Source organism: Rhamphochromis longiceps, linkage group LG7, assembly GCF_057381845.1.
Source record: "Rhamphochromis longiceps isolate RC_006_pf linkage group LG7, R_longiceps_female_GT1.1, whole genome shotgun sequence".
Classification (NCBI taxonomy): Eukaryota; Metazoa; Chordata; class Actinopteri; order Cichliformes; family Cichlidae; genus Rhamphochromis; species Rhamphochromis longiceps.
Window position 1 is genome coordinate 4,766,140 of NC_140563.1, and position 15,839 is coordinate 4,781,978.

The 15,839-nt window shown below is 38.9% G+C and overlaps 3 protein-coding genes across 5 annotated transcripts; 1 reads left to right on the plus strand and 2 right to left on the minus strand.

The window, feature by feature from the left end:
- The first annotated feature begins 85 nt into the window (after window positions 1–85).
- On the plus strand, window positions 86–4,455 carry rab19 (RAB19, member RAS oncogene family). Of its 2 annotated transcripts, XM_085411737.1 has the most exons (5): window positions 86–398; window positions 1,796–1,890; window positions 2,493–2,681; window positions 3,073–3,256; window positions 4,018–4,455. In XM_085411737.1, the coding sequence occupies exons 2-5, from the start codon at window positions 1,840–1,842 to the stop codon at window positions 4,299–4,301; spliced, it is 708 nt and encodes a 235-aa protein (XP_085267863.1). In that variant the 5' UTR covers window positions 86–398; window positions 1,796–1,839; the 3' UTR covers window positions 4,302–4,455. The 2 variants fall into 2 exon arrangements, with proteins under 2 accessions (XP_085267863.1, XP_085267864.1); XM_085411738.1 differs by having other exon boundaries at window positions 86–1,890; window positions 2,493–2,675.
- On the minus strand, window positions 4,401–10,313 carry hdhd5 (haloacid dehalogenase like hydrolase domain containing 5). Its single transcript, XM_085411735.1, has 8 exons — window positions 9,970–10,313; window positions 8,169–8,372; window positions 7,950–8,062; window positions 7,473–7,566; window positions 7,365–7,398; window positions 7,091–7,265; window positions 5,914–6,102; window positions 4,401–5,833 (listed from the first exon to the last, which is right to left on the minus strand). The coding sequence occupies exons 1-8, from the start codon at window positions 10,078–10,080 to the stop codon at window positions 5,422–5,424; spliced, it is 1,332 nt and encodes a 443-aa protein (XP_085267861.1). The 5' UTR covers window positions 10,081–10,313; the 3' UTR covers window positions 4,401–5,421.
- A 1,017-nt stretch (window positions 10,314–11,330) lies between these two features.
- Window positions 11,331–15,824, minus strand: ccdc77 (coiled-coil domain containing 77). 2 transcript variants are annotated; one of them, XM_085411036.1, is made up of 12 exons: window positions 15,740–15,824; window positions 15,006–15,053; window positions 14,454–14,640; window positions 14,210–14,352; window positions 13,759–13,855; window positions 13,404–13,494; window positions 13,135–13,226; window positions 12,866–13,014; window positions 12,441–12,696; window positions 12,147–12,272; window positions 11,871–12,023; window positions 11,331–11,642 (listed from the first exon to the last, which is right to left on the minus strand). In XM_085411036.1, the coding sequence occupies exons 2-12, from the start codon at window positions 15,038–15,040 to the stop codon at window positions 11,496–11,498; spliced, it is 1,476 nt and encodes a 491-aa protein (XP_085267162.1). In that variant the 5' UTR covers window positions 15,041–15,053; window positions 15,740–15,824; the 3' UTR covers window positions 11,331–11,495. The 2 variants fall into 2 exon arrangements, with proteins under 2 accessions (XP_085267162.1, XP_085267163.1); XM_085411037.1 differs by having other exon boundaries at window positions 11,332–11,642; window positions 13,135–13,223.
- Between the last annotated feature and the right edge of the window lie 15 nt (window positions 15,825–15,839).

A 15,839-nucleotide genomic window follows, 5' to 3' on the forward strand; every position in this document is an offset into this window, starting at 1 on the left:
TCGTGTGACTAGATATTTAAAAGTCCAGAATACAATTTTCTGTAGATGTACTGCAATACATTTTTTTTATTTGGATAAATGTGGCACAGTCAAAGATCTGTTTCGGTCTCATTCATTCTGTGGTCAACAAAACCACGTTTCATTGCACTGAACAAATAAGGCACCACCCACATGACAGAAAGAAGGTGGCTGGTGGTCACAGCCAAAGATAGACCCAGCTTGGTCAAGTGCCCCTCACACTTCACACATTGTTCTGTGTCCAGCTGTGCCTTGTTCTTCTGTGGGCTGAGATGACGACAGAATGTAGTGAGGGGGTGGAAAGAGAGAGAGAGAGATTCAGAGCAGTATGCTCAGTCTGTGTTAGCATTTCACAGTGATGCCAATGTGTGAAGCCTGAGGTAAAATGATTTAAATTATGCTTTTCTGGTGTATTTTTGTGTGGTTTCTTCTTGTTCATTTTGTGGTTAACTCTTTACAGTTTCCTGATTGCTCTGGAATGTGTTAGCTGGTTGTAATCAGGGAGAAGAGCTTATGTTTTCTTTAATTGTTAATCATTGTGGGGTGGGCAGCTGTTAAAACAAAGATGTAACGTGATTACATTTTGTCGTGAGTAGTTTTATTGGGTGTAAGGGTGTAGGCTGTTTGCTCTAAGGTATTTGAAGCCTTGTAAATAAAACCTTTCTCCACATGAAAGGTTAGTCACAGGGACACAGAAATTTGAGAAAAAAGTGCTTTATTTTATCCTTGGAAGAAAAAGTCAAACAGTAATGTTACAACTTAAAAAGTAAGAAGCAACATGAGATAAAATAACATCAATGCTCAAACCAATCCAAGCAACCAAAACTGATCAGATGAGAAGGATCTCTTAAATACCTGCTGATCGGACCAATTTAGACACAAGGGAACAAAGCTAATCAACTAATATTAGAGAAGCAAAATCAAGCTTTAATTTAATTGTTACTCTAACCTAACAGTAATTAAAAGAACAACTAAATACCTTACTGAGGAGACACAGAAAATAAATGCATTTAACATAAATGACTCCAGCTATCTTCCTATGATCTTGGAATACGTGGTATCTCCCAATCAGCACTTTCTGTATTAAATAGTGATGCGTTCAAAGACACCTCTTTTGCTCGTTATATGCTGGCAGACCATATCATTGCTTGGAGAACCCAGCACTGCAAAACCAGAGAAATTATTAGAAATTAAAGTAAATCCAACAAATTTAACATACACTCTCAGTGAACTTTATTAGGTATATTTGCTAGTACTGGATTGGAGCTCATTTTTCCCCCAGAACTGCATTAATTGTTCAAATGTCCCTTTCCACCACATCCTAAAGGTGTTCTTCTGGATTGACATCTGTTGACTGTGAAGGCCATTTGAATATAGTGAATTCACCGTCATGTTCAAGAATCCAGTTTGAAATGATTTTGCCTGGTGCATTACCCTGCTGGAAGACGTCACCATAAGAGCACTCAGGCCAGCCTGTATTGGACCAATAATCATACCACATTCAAAGTCACTTAAATCACCGTTCTGGCCTATTCTGATGCTCAGTTTGCACTTCCGCAGGTTATCTTGACCATGCCCACATGCTTAAATACTGATTTTTATAGTTGCATGGCTGCAAGTGTAGCAGTCACACCCTCTTAAAATGGGAAGTCTGCACTCAGAGTGAACCTTCAACACTTTTGTTCACTCCTATAATTTACGGTAAGTTCTAGCTACTCATTTTAGCTCGATCTTTAAGAGCCTTTGGTAATGAATGATTGCTGTCTGGCTCTTTCAGGTATTGAGTCCTGTTAAACATACAAAGAAAATCCATATCCCAAGATGCAGTGGTGCAGGTGGGCTGACAGTTGGAAATCACAACTTCCAACACAGGTAGGAGGCGTGTCTTATACTGCCTCAGAAGTAAACTGAGTGGCGCAGGGGTGTAGCAAGCACACAGAGTGACAGTCTAAAGGGCAGAAGGACAGAATCTACTTGTGTTTCAAGAATGTGACTACTGGTGTAATGTAGATATGGAAACAAACTCCTGATGAAGAAACAGCTTTTGGATTCTGACTAGTCTGTCTCAAGGAATATTGATTTTTATCCCTGCTATGGAATACCTGAGCTGATTGTGTAATCTTTTCTGATTGTTGAACAAAGGTTAAAGAATGGGTTTAAGATAGCAGAAGAAAAAAGCAAGCTGCTTCACTAGATTTGACAGATTAGATTTGACAGAACCTTTACTTTTTATTGAGCTCTGGATGGATCTTTCACCAGGGATCAAACTGTCTGTGTTACTTCTGCCAGTAGACAATTGATTTTTCCCTTTCTTTCTCAAGGATGTGACTGCTGTTTGTGTAAATATTCTAAGTTCTTATTGACACAACTTGGAAGGGACCGGTTCATTTGCACTGAGGCCCAAAGGTATTGGGTCTCGTCTTACAGCGATAGTGTTTTTTTTCCCTCTCTCTGTTCCTCTTGTCACCATGCAGACTGCTGGGCCAGAGATTGAAGACTCTTTTGACTTTCTTTTTAAAATCATCTTGGTTGGTGACTCAGATGTTGGGAAGACCTGCGTGGTGCAAAGCTTCAAATCTGGCATCTTCATCGAAAAGCAACAAAACACCATTGGTGTTGACTTTACTGTTCGTACCCTGGACATTGATGGCAAGAAGGTGAAGGTAGATGACTTTTATTTTAAGCACTTGCATCACAGCTGATAGTGCAGTCCTGTCCACATATTTAGGTGTGTGCAATTTATGAGATCCGTGTGGGTGCACTCTTGTCTTAAAGTAAAGAATTCCTTTTGTTTTATTTCTTCAGAGAAAGGGGAGGGGCTGACAAGCTGTCTGTAGTATCCTCGGTGTTTCTGTTAGCTTTCTGGGTGTGTTGATTTATTAGCTGCTAGTTTATAATTCTGTTTAGACATTTGCAGACATTTGTTCAGAAACAACTGCAAACAGCAGACAAACCTGACATCATACTTGAATAACTTAAGAGTTGTACGCTGTTGATCCTTAACCTATTCTGTATAACCGGTTAACCCATATTTGTGTTATCTGTGTTTTGCAGATGCAGGTGTGGGACACTGCGGGACAGGAGCGTTTCCGCACCATAACTCAAAGCTACTACCGCAGCGCCCATGGGGCGATGGTGGCCTATGACATCACTCGACGCAGCACATTTGAATCGGTTCCACACTGGATCAGGGAAGTGGAGCTGTACGGAGCTGCCAGTGTGGTGCTGATACTCATTGGTATGTAAACTGTCTGCACAGAGCAGAATATATTTTTGAGTTGTAGATATTGTCACAAAAAACATGTTACAAAATCAATTCAAACAACAAGACAAAAGTCACTTGCAAAGTCATTAGCAGATCCGTAGATTGTGCTAATAAAGGGATGAACATGGTCACCAAAAAGACTGAAGTAGACTGTGTTGTTTAACAATGTGTTAACAATATGTGCCAAGAAAATATCCCAAACAATGTCACACCAGCAGCTTTAGCTGTTGATACAAGGCAGGATAAATCCATATTTTCATGATTAGATCAAATCCTGATCTCACTAACTGAATGCAGTATTGTTGTATTAATTTGCAATAGGTCAATGACATGAAAGAGCATGCCAGTGAGGGAGAGTATTTTTATGTAGAGTTTAGATATTCTTCTTGTGTCTCTGTAGGTAGTGTATCGTGTAACGTCCACCTACAGACCAAAGACATATGCATAATGTGCTAAAACAGCGATTCCGGTGTGTGACTGTTGTCTGTATTAACCCTAAAAAAAAATGTATCTTATAGTTAAAGTCTACTAAGTTTGTTGGGAAAGATATAATTCCAAAAAGTCAGAAACATGCCCCATGTTTTTGACGGGTAAAGTTTAAATGTGATCTGAAGACTTGGTTGTAGTAAGTGTTGCACTAAAAGAATAATTTAACTGAAAATGATACAAATCATAGCTGCAAATATCTGCTTCACTTCTGTTTTTACCAACTCTGGTTCTGTTCACCACTGCAGGTAATAAGTCAGATCTCCACACTAAGAGACAGGTGCTCTTCGAGGATGCTTGCAATCTGGCAGAAGACAGTGGTGTGCTGGCTGCTCTGGAAACCTCAGCCAAGGAGGCCCAGAACATAGAGGCTGCCTTCATTCTTATGGCTCGAGAACTAATGGCACGCAATGGTATGACCATCATAAACGAGTCCTCTGAAAACTCTCCTCAGTTCATGCTGAGTAACAACTCTCACCCGGTTCCTAGTGCTGTGGTTACAGATAAAAAGTGTGGGTGCCGAGAAGGCTGAAGCAGGGAGTCACTCGAAGAGTGGGAATGGAGGCCTGAATACTCAATTTACCTGTTTCTCTACCAGAGAATGGGATGTTATTTAAAGAGAAACTGTGTGTTGCAACGTGTGTGTGAATACTGGTTTTGTATGTTTTGACTTTTTAATATTTAACATGTTGTAATATTATTCTAAGGATAATGAATGTGATGACAAACCACTCCTCTGCCAGAGGACTCTGTACACAGACTCCAGCACAGTAAACACTACAGTTTTACATGTAGCCTTGTGTCATTTTAATCCCTTTTTTTAAGGTTCTTTCACATCATATGGCTTTTGAAGTACAATGCCACAGGTTTAAGTCACCTGCAAATCACACATTGTTAAACCAGTTACAAATGTAAAAACTGTATTTTCAGTGGCGCTGTAACTATAACTGCAGTCTTCTAACAGACATTCACTATTCATTATGTGAAAAACCCTACTGTTAAATTCCACCAACTTCAGAAAATAAGACTAGTTTTTTTCAAAATAAAATTTAACATGCTGCTGGCTAAAGTAAAAAAAATGATGTAATACACTCATAGCTGGCAACTTAAATAGAGCTTATAAATTCATGTTTAAAAAAAATAATTAGGTAAAATATGACAGCAGTAAAAACAAATTAGGACCTATAGGGGTGTCTTTTTTTTGACTGTGCAAATGCCTGAAATAGTAATGTCACAAAACTGTGTCTTTGTACAGCTCTTTCTGAATCAGTCTAAACTTGCTGGAAAGATGTAACTGTGGAGGAATTCCACCTGAAATCCACTCATGAGCTTACCAATACTTAAAGTACTAAAATGTGTAATTCAACAACTTAATGTATGTACTCAAAAACCTGAATTCCTTGACTCAGAAACAGTGATGTCTATTATTGAAAACTTAAACTTTTTTAAAAGAATTCAGCAGTGGTCTGATGCACTATTATGGATGACTGATTTAAAATGCAACTTCTATGTATTTGATATTATTCCTTTTTACAGCTGACTCTATGGCTCGTTATAACATAGTAACACCTACTTCTCCCCTGTAATAATCAAGGGAATGGTTTGATAACCTGTTGCTAATGGTGAAAGGTCAGACTATGAGATGGAGACCCCTACTGTAGTGGCCAGCCTTCCTGCTTAAATACCAACTCAACCGCCTCCTTCACATCATGCACCACGAAGGATGGTTGAGTGAGGCTGGGATCGAAGCGGAAGTCTCTGTGACCATGGAAGATGCGTTGTTCTGTGACTGTTTTCGTTGGGTCTGAGAGCAGCTCCTGTTGGTCTTTGCTGTACACTCCTGTGCACACCAGGATTGAGCTACATCCCTCAGGGAGATCCCTTTCTACCACACGTGAAGCTCCACCTAGTTCTGCTGATGTCATTTTAGGGGTGTCATCAACAGCTGAGGGATCTATACTTCCACCAGCACTCTGAGCCTGCATCTGTGCCTTGGTGTGACGAGAAGACTGGAGGTAGCGATTGTAGAGGTTGGCGCCATATATGTCGGCCATGGGATTATCACTATAAAAAAAAAAAGGACTCAGTTCAAATTATTTTTTAAACTGAATTTCTAAGTGTTAAATGTAGACTGAAAAACTCACCCTATAGCATACACCCTCTTCACAGGCGTGTTCCAGCCAAGTCTTTCAGCCTGTTGTCTAATCAGCAGCTCAGCGTAGTTATAAGTCACCACACTGGGCTTCCCAATCAGAGCCTCGTACTTGAGTTTGTATCCTGTGACCTTCTTGTACAGAGACTCTAAGCACACCAGGAACATACCATGACCAAACCTGTGATGCAAGGAACAGGAAATACAGTATTGTGAGAAAGTTTTTGTTTTGTTCCCTTTCTTAGTTTTTTGCACATTGTCATATTTGTGACTTTAACGTTACAGATCGAACTAATTTTAATATTGGGCATAACCTGAGTAAATACAAAATGCAGTTTTTTAAATGATTTCATTTATTAAGGGAAAAGCTATCAAAGCCAACTTGGTCCAATATAAAAAAACCTAAACCTAATAACTGGTTGTGACACACTTGGCAAGCAAGCATTTGTGGAGGAGCTTTGTGCAACTCCTCTTTAAATAATTGTTTTAATTCAGGCACATCAGAGGGTTTTCAAGGATGAACTGCCCGTTTAAGTTCAGATGCCAAAGAATCTTAATTGGAATTAAGTCTGGACTTTGAATAGACCACTCCATGATCTTCATTTTGTTTTGTTTTTTAGCCATTCAGAGGTGCACTTGCTGGTGTGTTTTGGATCATTGTCCTGCTGGACGTCCTTTAGATGTTGTTCTGGGTTCTTTTGTGACCTGCTGGATAGGTGATGCACTCCTGGGATCATTTTGGTACGCCGGGCACTCTTGGGAAGGTTCACCTGTGTTCCACGTTTTCTCTCATAGCTTTCACTATGATTTGCCTTTGTACCCCTTTCTAGACTGATAATGTCAATGACTTTGTTTCTTAGTGGTTTCTTCAGAGTGTGGCATGATGTGTTGCTTTCTTGAATAATTTTGTCTAATTCACTTAACTTCTATTGAAGAGGTTTCTTTATTCAACAGGTTTCTCAGTAATCAGGCCACTGTGGCTGGTGAAGTTGAACTCAGCTCTCAAATGTGGTTACTCAAAAGTAATTCATGATTTAATGAGAGATCGATCACTTTTTCACACAGGGCCAGGTAGGTTTTGATAATAGTGCTTTTCCATGGCACTGTATAACAAGAATACTGTAAAATTTGAAGGTTGTAATATTTCAGACTGTGGTGTTGATGTGTACCGGGGATTCCAGGCCTCTGCCATCCACAGCAGGTCCATGTTACATGCCAGGACGGGGATGTGAGGATAATGCGCTGAACTCCAAGTGCTGCCTGGGTTCCCACCAGTTAGCAGCACGTCAACAATAAGCTGGAGGTTGGTCTCCCATCTAATAGGCTCACCAAATAAAACAACAGCTGCAGGACCAAATAAAAACAAAACATACAATTAGGCCACATTACCAGAAAATCATTAATTCTCAGGGATTATGTAATGACTGCGCAAAGGAAACATACCATCTATTGGCCGTAAACCTTTAGTGGGCGGCACCTGAAGGACATTGTGCAAAGTTGGGAAGACGTGTAACTGAACTGAACATAAATGGATTAAACAGTATTACTTACAACATCTTTGGGTCTTCTATTGTGATCCACAACATCTAGGACTGGGTACGCTTCTCTGAGCACATCTATAGTAACAACATCCTGAAAGCCCAGGCTGAAGTTTGGCGAGTTAAAGTCAAACCGGTTGAGCAGGAATTACAAGCTGGAAATATGTAGAAAATCTTAACAGTGTTTTGGGTATTTGGTGTTTTTTTGTAACATGTTTTCCAATGTTTAATTTACTGCATTTCTTTATATTTCAAATAACAATGTTTGACTTGAATTAAAAACAAAATCCCACTAACTCAAAAAAACAAAAAAATCTGTTGAAGGGCTTCACAGAGACTGTCAAGCAGTAAAGGGAACAAAGGGTGAAACGATTAAACACTGATAACAAAGTGGAACATGGAGAAAAACAAGTGAATAAACAGAACATTCAGCTTTAAAGGTCAACATCCAGAGTGCAGGCACCAGATTACCCGAGTTATTGCAGGATACTTATGAGCGACTTCCTCTACTGGACCCTGTCCGGAGACCAGCACACGCATTTTGTGGAACTGGGTAAACATTCGCAAAGGACTATGGGATAGCATCACCTGGTCTGGAGACACCTGAGATAAACAGAGTCTAGAATAAATGGCTGATATCAAAGAATATTAAAAACAAAATACACGAGACAAAGCAAACTGATAATGTTTTAAAAGGCTCTCAATTTACCTCCACCTCAAGCAGATGTGACAGATGTTCTGCTTTTGTCTGCCTCATGCAGTTCCCAGCATTAGTGACAAACACCACAGGGACCTTGTATTTTCCGCTGCGGTCCACCAGGTTTTTGAAGCACTGCTTGGCTGCAGGGATCGGAGTCTTGCCTCTCACCAGCACCCCGTCAATGTCAAAGAGGAGCCCGAAGGAGCTGCTTGCCTGAGGAGGGAGCAGGCGACAGAGTGGGGACATGTGTAGTATGACAACATAAGGTTACTCATTAACTGATACTGCATTCTGAGCAGTCTTTGAGAGCTCATCGCTGCAGGCACACTGAACTGAGTGAGACTTTGATCCCACTGCAGCTTCTATGAGCTATGCAGCATAGTTTTATTAAAGTTAGTGATTGAACACTGATGAATAGATACTAAAATAATCTATACCGTACTATATACTATAGTATACTAAAAATACAATGATCAATGTGTGCAGTGAGTAGCCTCAGCATGCTCTCCTGCTGGGACATTCAGTCTCTGGCCTTTTGCTCCACCATCTTGTAAGTTTCTACATATTTATAATAATTGCTCTGAGATTTTAGCTTATTATATTAAATAGTTTCCTAGATATTGTTTAAGAAAGAGCCCATCCACTCACTTTTTTCACACACTGAAATCTAAGGAAATATTCAAATATAAATATCTCAAAGTTCTTTCACATTTCTTACCATAAAATTTATTGAGGATCTGCATTTGACAAATAAAAATATGAAAAACATTCATGCATTCCTTATAAGTCCCTTACAAGTTTGGTGTGCATTGTAAACATAAAAAATTACTTTATAAAAATGTAAAATGTGGCACATTTGTCCTCTGGCCTCTCCTTCAAGGTCAAACAACATCAAACATTCAGTCTTTTATCTTCAAAATTATGTTTAGAATTCTACTGCCATTGTTTGTATTGGCAACATTTAGGAAATGATATTGGTATATGGGGACTAAAAATAATATAGTCTGCATCCAAATGATGTTATATTTGACCTCTGACCTCAAGCTTTCTTTGTGGAGTTGACTCCAAAATGTATTATATCGTTAAAGAAAGTATTATCAAGAAAAAAGAGCTGCAAGTCAGTACCTATTATCCATTACCCACTCCTACATAATATTTGTATAATCAAATTAAACATCTGTAATCCTACCTTTACCTAATTTTTACTGCACTACAAACTTCTTAAAATAAAATTTTTTTAAAAACAAACAAACAAAGAAAACAAAATTCATACATACAAAATGTAATACTTCCCTTAATAGCGGGTAGCCTTGGTGGAGGTTTGCACTCTGAGTGCTTCTTCTTGTAAAATACAACTACGTCATTCAGAAATTGTGAGTCCTCTTTCCAATGTGATTTTTTATTAGCAGTTTTCAAATATGGCACTCTGCAGGACTGCTTGACTTTTTTAGTTAGCCAATACCCAGACACATGAGACAAATGTGAAGTTGTGTTCAAACATGGTCTGAGATTTCAAAGTGTGGAAAAAGATTTGAAAGTGGGTGAATGGGCTTTAACAAAAGAGACTAAAACTTCACAGAAATCACCGGATATTTCCAAACTTTAGATTAGAATATTTATATTTAAGTCAAAGATGGCTGAGCAGAAAATGTTAAAAAAAAAAATTGGATAACTTGAGATTGAATACTCTTCTGTCAGGATACATTTCTTTGACAGGTAGCACTGAAATGGGATGGAGCGCCACCGTGCTTTCAATCAGCACTCCCTTCTCCACTCTCGTTAATACAGTTTGTACAAAGCGTTGACTTACATGGCTATAACATCTTGAGGCCGAAGACTGGGTGTTCGCTTGCTTTGCTGCTCCCTCGCAGCTTGATTTCAGCAGCTGCCAGCCACTCTTTAAATATCTCACTCTCTGCATTGTTTCAGGCACTTTAGTGGAAAAGGCGACGTGTAAACAACAACAACAACAGACACGGCCGAGCTAGCTTTAGCTGCGCCAACGGTAACGGCTAACTTAGCAAATGTGACCGCTGAAGAACCGGGTCATGATATTTTTATCAGTCTAAGTCAATACCATACTCTGCGCTCCTCATACTGTAATATACGGGTGTATACCGAGGAGCGGTACAATTTGTCATAGCTCTGAGGACGCATGCGCAAAGAAGCAAACCGTTGAACTTCCAGGTCCAATATTACGTCAACAACGGAAACCCACACGTTTATCATTTTTGTAGAAATGAAAGTCACTTTCTAACTTACTAACTTTGAAACTCAATAAACTCTGTACCTGAACACAATACTAATATTATTATTTATTTATTAGTTTCAACATCATGTATAAATAACTGTAAATTTCATGGCAAAGATACAAAACTATATTATCTTTAAAAAAAGACCCCAAAATATTACATTTTATGATTTGCATGTTTGCATTTCCCCCCTCTAATTTTCCTCATTTCTGACACATTTCATGTATAGTTGTATAAAACAAAACGAATATACGAATAATTATTTTTTTTTTGTACATATTTTTTCTTGATTATTTGCACTTAGTTTTACAAAAACTTTACTTAATTTTATCTGGGTTATTATAACCAGTAGCAAGGTTTGTTGACATTTTTACCTACTTCAGTTAGTTTACTGTCATTCTCCTTTGCAGATGCCTTTGTGCCACCCACCTCCACCTCTCATCACTCAAACTCCATTCAAGCCACCTTCATCTCAGCTCCGGGGGTCCTGCTCTAATCCCTTTTACAGCCAGGGTCCATTCGGCTGAGATAGGCCATCGGAGTCTAACCGTGTATATTCTGTTCATCGATAAATCATTTTCATCCTTTCTAATAATCTTTCCTTATTGAAACGCTTCTATGTAACACATTAGTAAACATAAGTTCTTATATATGTCATATTTAAAAAAAAAATACATGATTTTAAAAGTACAAATAAATTCATATTCAGTAAACTTTGAATAGTATGTACTTGTTTCAATAAAGGTTACACATTTGATGTGGAACATGAACGTCTGTTCCATGATCCCAAGATGACATCCAACATTCATCTGTATATGAAAATTTAAAAAACTGCCCAATTCCAAAAATAAAAATGACAACAATTTGGTTGTCACAGTAAAAAAATTCAAAGCTGCATCTTTTTTAATTAAATATAAAGAACTGATTGTACACTGATTTAAAATAACTCTACGATTTTTATTAGTCCAAAGCACAAAATATCAACAACATTTAGTCTAGTTTTTAAAAATAAACACAGCAGAATAAGCAGCCATAACAGAGATAAACACAGCTACACATTACAGAAAATATCAGAGCATTATTCTCAGCTGTATCTTAGCTCATTTTCAAGTCCAAAGATTTTTGCCTTCAGAGCCATCAGCTCGCCCTGAACCTTTTTGGTCCTGGCATTGGTTTGTCGTACTTCATGAAGGATGGCTAAGTCCTGGTTGGGCCCCACATTCAAGGTAACCTGATGAAAAGAGAATCTCCCAGTCAATACTTACTAAAATGTGATTTTGGACATGAGCAAGGTGGAAAAATTGAAGGAAGATGGGTGAAGGTTTTGCTTAACTTTGTTTTGCATTAAAATTAAAGCCATTCACAGTGCTTATAATATGTAAAAACAAGCACAGGCATGCTGAGATCACAAATAACTTTCTAATAAAAATCAATTGGTCACACAGTTTGATCTTTTTACCTTCAGAAGCTGTTTTTCTACATCTTTGAGTTTCTGTCTGAGGAGTTTAAGGTCTGCCTTGAAGCCCTCCACCTCCATCACCCTCCTCTTCTCCAATGCCTCATAACGCTGAGTCATCAGCTGGAGGCGCTTGGCCATTTTCTCTGAACGCTCCTGCACACAGAAGCAAGGTATCAGTAAAAAGAAACTTGGTGATCGCCATCAACATCAGATACCATTTAATCAGAGATGTGTATAAGGCTTGTACAGACTGAACCATCAATCAAACTGGTGTACCTTGAATATTTCCCTGCCCACATCCCCTTCCTCTCTGATTTGGGACAGTTCTGTTTCAAAAGTAATGCACTGCTCCCTGTACATGTCTGCCAGACGGTTGGCTTGCTTCAGCTCCTCCTGCAATATCTGTTTGAAAAAAGAATAAAGAAAAAAACAGAGACTACAATGAACTCGCCAAAAAACTGTGATTTATTCTGAAGACATTAATAAAAGGCATTTATACAACCTCGCGAAATGGAATCAGGAAATACTTCTTACAGACTTTCATGAACACAAACAGATAGTTAATGTTACCTTTAACTCCTCTTTGTGTGGCTGATCTGACTCTGACTGAGGCTGAGGGAGGGCTGTGCTGCTGCTGGGCTGCCACGTTCGCCCCAACTCAGTGCTGACACCCCTGGCCTTCCTAAGACGGCTGTGGCAGGAGTCCAGTTCCCTCAGCAGGCGATCCTTCTCCACCATCCAGCTCTTCTCATTAGCTCGTGTGTCAAACTTTAGCTGTAAAAAATCTCTGGTGCTCTCATGCAACAGGTTCTGAGTTCGCTGGAGTCTGACATGTCAAAGGAGATAAATAAAAGTAAATCTGGAAATTTAATGGAAATTTAATGTCAGCCACAGAAGACAAAAGTCTAGAGGTTTGTTTTACAAACAGCTATAAGTCACAATGATAAATAACTAAAAATACAGACATCATAAACTACATAAACTATAAGACTAACTTGTCAGTCAGAGCAGCAATGCGGTCCTGATCTCTCTGCCGCTGTGCCTCGGCCTCCTCTGCTTTAATCTTTCGATCCTCCAGCAGAGCGTCCACCTGCTCTTTGGCCAGGCGAGTCTGCTCTTCCATTTGAGCCTGCAACGCCTCCACCTGGAGACATGTGCCACAAAATGTAAACACAGGACACACAAGAGAAAGAAATGTTTAACTTTCTGTAACAGATCATATAAATGAAATCGCATTTCAAGCATACATAAAGTGGGCCCATACCTGTAGCAACAATGTCTCTTTTTCATTGTTGTACTGTACCAAGTTCTCTCCATTTTCTCTATCTGCAAATTTAGTTCTCCTGCCACTCTCTGCTTAAATATAAAATCAAAACGGCATGGTCATTACAAAAGGCTGGTTTAAATACATAAGTAGTGATGACTTGATTAAAAACAAACAAAAACAACAACACAAATAAAATACATTCACATTTTCTTGAATAATCAGACGAAAGAAAATAATATTATTTGTAGAAAAATATATTTTCAAACCTTTCCTGGTTGCAGCAGGTCTCAACTTTGTTGGCCTAAGACTGAGACTTTCCTCCAGTCTTGACTCTGGGTACCTCTGTGAGATAGTGACCTGAAATATAGCAATAACAGTAGTACAACAGTATTTTTAACTACTCTGGGAGCTTCAATGTCATAACCCTAAACAACTGCCTGACTGCATTACCATGATAACAGCCAAACGGAGGCTTGCTTTTAGAAGGACTTTGCTAATATCATTAAAAATGCTGTAGTTCTGTTTAGCAGCACCAGCCAATCCAGTGTATCTTACTGAGATTATAAATTTGAGTTCAAAGCATCGACTCAGAAAATGACCTACAATGAAGTAAGCACGTACCTTGTGAGGAGGTTCCCGGTGGAAATATGTCATCTCTCCTGTATCAGGACCCACAAGAGCAAGAAGGTGTTGGATTTTCTTCCTGTCCTCCAGCTCTCTGTAAAACAGTGGCTAGATGGTAATAAAGTTTTATACACAGAAGCAACAACAGATAATGGTGGTTACAAGTTATCAAGATATCAAATGCCACACACCTACTGCTATCAGTCAAGAATAACTTGTATAGGCTTCAACTTTCTTAACGAAATATGTTAACATATATCTGTGCATTCCACTAGTTTTAATTATTAAAAATATGTAAAAAAATAAAATAAATACTTGGTCAGTTGCAGTAAGCCAGATGGTAAAGTAACTCATCACTATTGACAGAATAGTAATCATTCTCTGCAGGCACTGTGACTCACTTTTATCAATATTAAATGCTATACTTAAGGTTGAACTGTACACCTACCTGATCTTTAGTCTGTCGTTTTCTGCATAAAGCCGCAGAGACTGCTCTCTCTCTTGGAAAAGGTAGACCTGCATGTCACTCAGAGCACTCTGAAGCTCTGCAATCTCTCCTTCGCGCTGTCGTATTTCCCACTGTAGCTTATGCTTTCAGGGCATTATGAAGGGAGGCAAGATTAGTCAGGCAAAGATTCTTTGGCACAAATGGCTTAACATCAAAGCCTCTCACATTGACTCCCATCTCTCACCTGATCTTCAGTGAGGCTTTTATACTTTTCCAGCATCTGCAGCAGCTCCAAGTGCTCGCTATCAAACTGGGCAATCTTCTGTCTGTAGAACTCCAGAAGCTCTCTGGATGGACGCAGTTGCGCCAGACGCTCGTGAATAGGGGGGAGTGGCGAGTCAAGCTCCTGACCCGGGGTACGAATAGTAGTCCTGGTGGGTGAAAAACAGAAAAAGAAAACAAAGAACATGAAGCATTTTGAAGAAGATGATACTGGCATACAATTTACATTTGGGCATTGAAGACTCACACTTTGGTTGTAACTGTAACAGCTACAATATCACAGCACTTTACCAATGACATATAAACTGCGTAAAGGATTACCCAGGAATTTAAACCCATTTAGGTAATAACGCTTAATCCATGTGGGATGAGTCTGTAACAGTAGGGGAACCAGACTGTCACAATAAATCCAAGTATCATTTAGGGAGATTAAAGTAAAAAGCATTACTCTGGCTCACTCTGTGCTATGGCAACAAAAGTCCAGCGTTCAGCGTGTCAAATGCATGTTCTTTACCTGTGTGGTGTTGCATGTTTCTTTGGGGACCCCATCCTGTTGCAGACACTGTAAACAAAATGGAAAATACATATACAGATGCTTAAAAGGTTTACATGAATAATGAGTTGTTTTTAAATAATGAGCACTTAAAACAGTTTTGTGGTCTTAATATTCACATACTTTAAGAGCCCAATTATGTAAAGAGCATAAACGGAGTCAGCAGAACAGATATAATTATACAAATACTGAAATACATCATTAGAAAAAAATAAACACATCTTGTATTAGGAATTGGTGGACAAGCAAAATATTACCCTTTGCAGTATTTCTAATTATTATGACACGTTACATAACCGGTGAATACGTCAACTAAAAGAACTTCTAGAGTGGATTGCAGAGCTAACAGGGTAATTTATACCAGTCGTGTATCTCGGTTGCCACACACTGGGCGGTAGGGGGAGCGGGACTTTTAAAACCAGTCCGCTATTCTTGCCGAGGGATAATTTAACGCTTTAAACCCATATTAAACGGCCACGTCAATGATTCAGTTGGTCACAAAGAACCTGTACTTCACATAAAAAATAATCTATAAAAAAAGAGCATGTCGTAGCAAAATGAGTAGGTATGTTTTATTTTTCATGGTGATGAATTCATGAGAAATAAGAAATGTCATATTATATAGCGCACCAATATAGCTGTCGTACGTTTTTCCAGGTTTTCTTTTCGCTTAAATACTTCTGAATTTTACTCACCCGTTACAACTTTAAACAGTCTAGCAGCACCGCGGTGTTGTTCTTTTGAAATCAGGAAGTTACCGCCCCTTTTTCTTCTTCGTAGGAACTCAGCCGTAAC

Excerpts from the sequence above, each read along its gene's own strand:
- rab19 (XM_085411737.1), top strand. The coding sequence starts at position 1,840 with ATGCAGTGGTGCAGGTGGGCTGACAGTTGGAAATCACAACTTCCAACA. Across the intron at positions 1,891-2,492 it reads AATCACAACTTCCAACACAG|ACTGCTGGGCCAGAGATTGA; the intron begins GTAGGAGGCGTG and ends GTCACCATGCAG. Across the intron at positions 3,257-4,017 it reads TGTGGTGCTGATACTCATTG|GTAATAAGTCAGATCTCCAC; the intron begins GTATGTAAACTG and ends TCACCACTGCAG.
- hdhd5 (XM_085411735.1), bottom strand. The coding sequence starts at position 10,080 with ATGCAGAGAGTGAGATATTTAAAGAGTGGCTGGCAGCTGCTGAAATCA. Across the intron at positions 8,373-9,969 it reads CCTCAAGATGTTATAGCCAT|GCAAGCAGCTCCTTCGGGCT; the intron begins GTAAGTCAACGC and ends CTCCCTCCTCAG. Across the intron at positions 7,399-7,472 it reads ATAGAAGACCCAAAGATGTT|GTGCCGCCCACTAAAGGTTT; the intron begins GTAAGTAATACT and ends AATGTCCTTCAG.
- ccdc77 (XM_085411036.1), bottom strand. The coding sequence starts at position 15,040 with ATGGGGTCCCCAAAGAAACATGCAACACCACACAG. Across the intron at positions 14,641-15,005 it reads AAACATGCAACACCACACAG|GACTACTATTCGTACCCCGG; the intron begins GTAAAGAACATG and ends TTCACCCACCAG. Across the intron at positions 13,856-14,209 it reads AACGACAGACTAAAGATCAG|AGAGCTGGAGGACAGGAAGA; the intron begins GTAGGTGTACAG and ends ACTGTTTTACAG.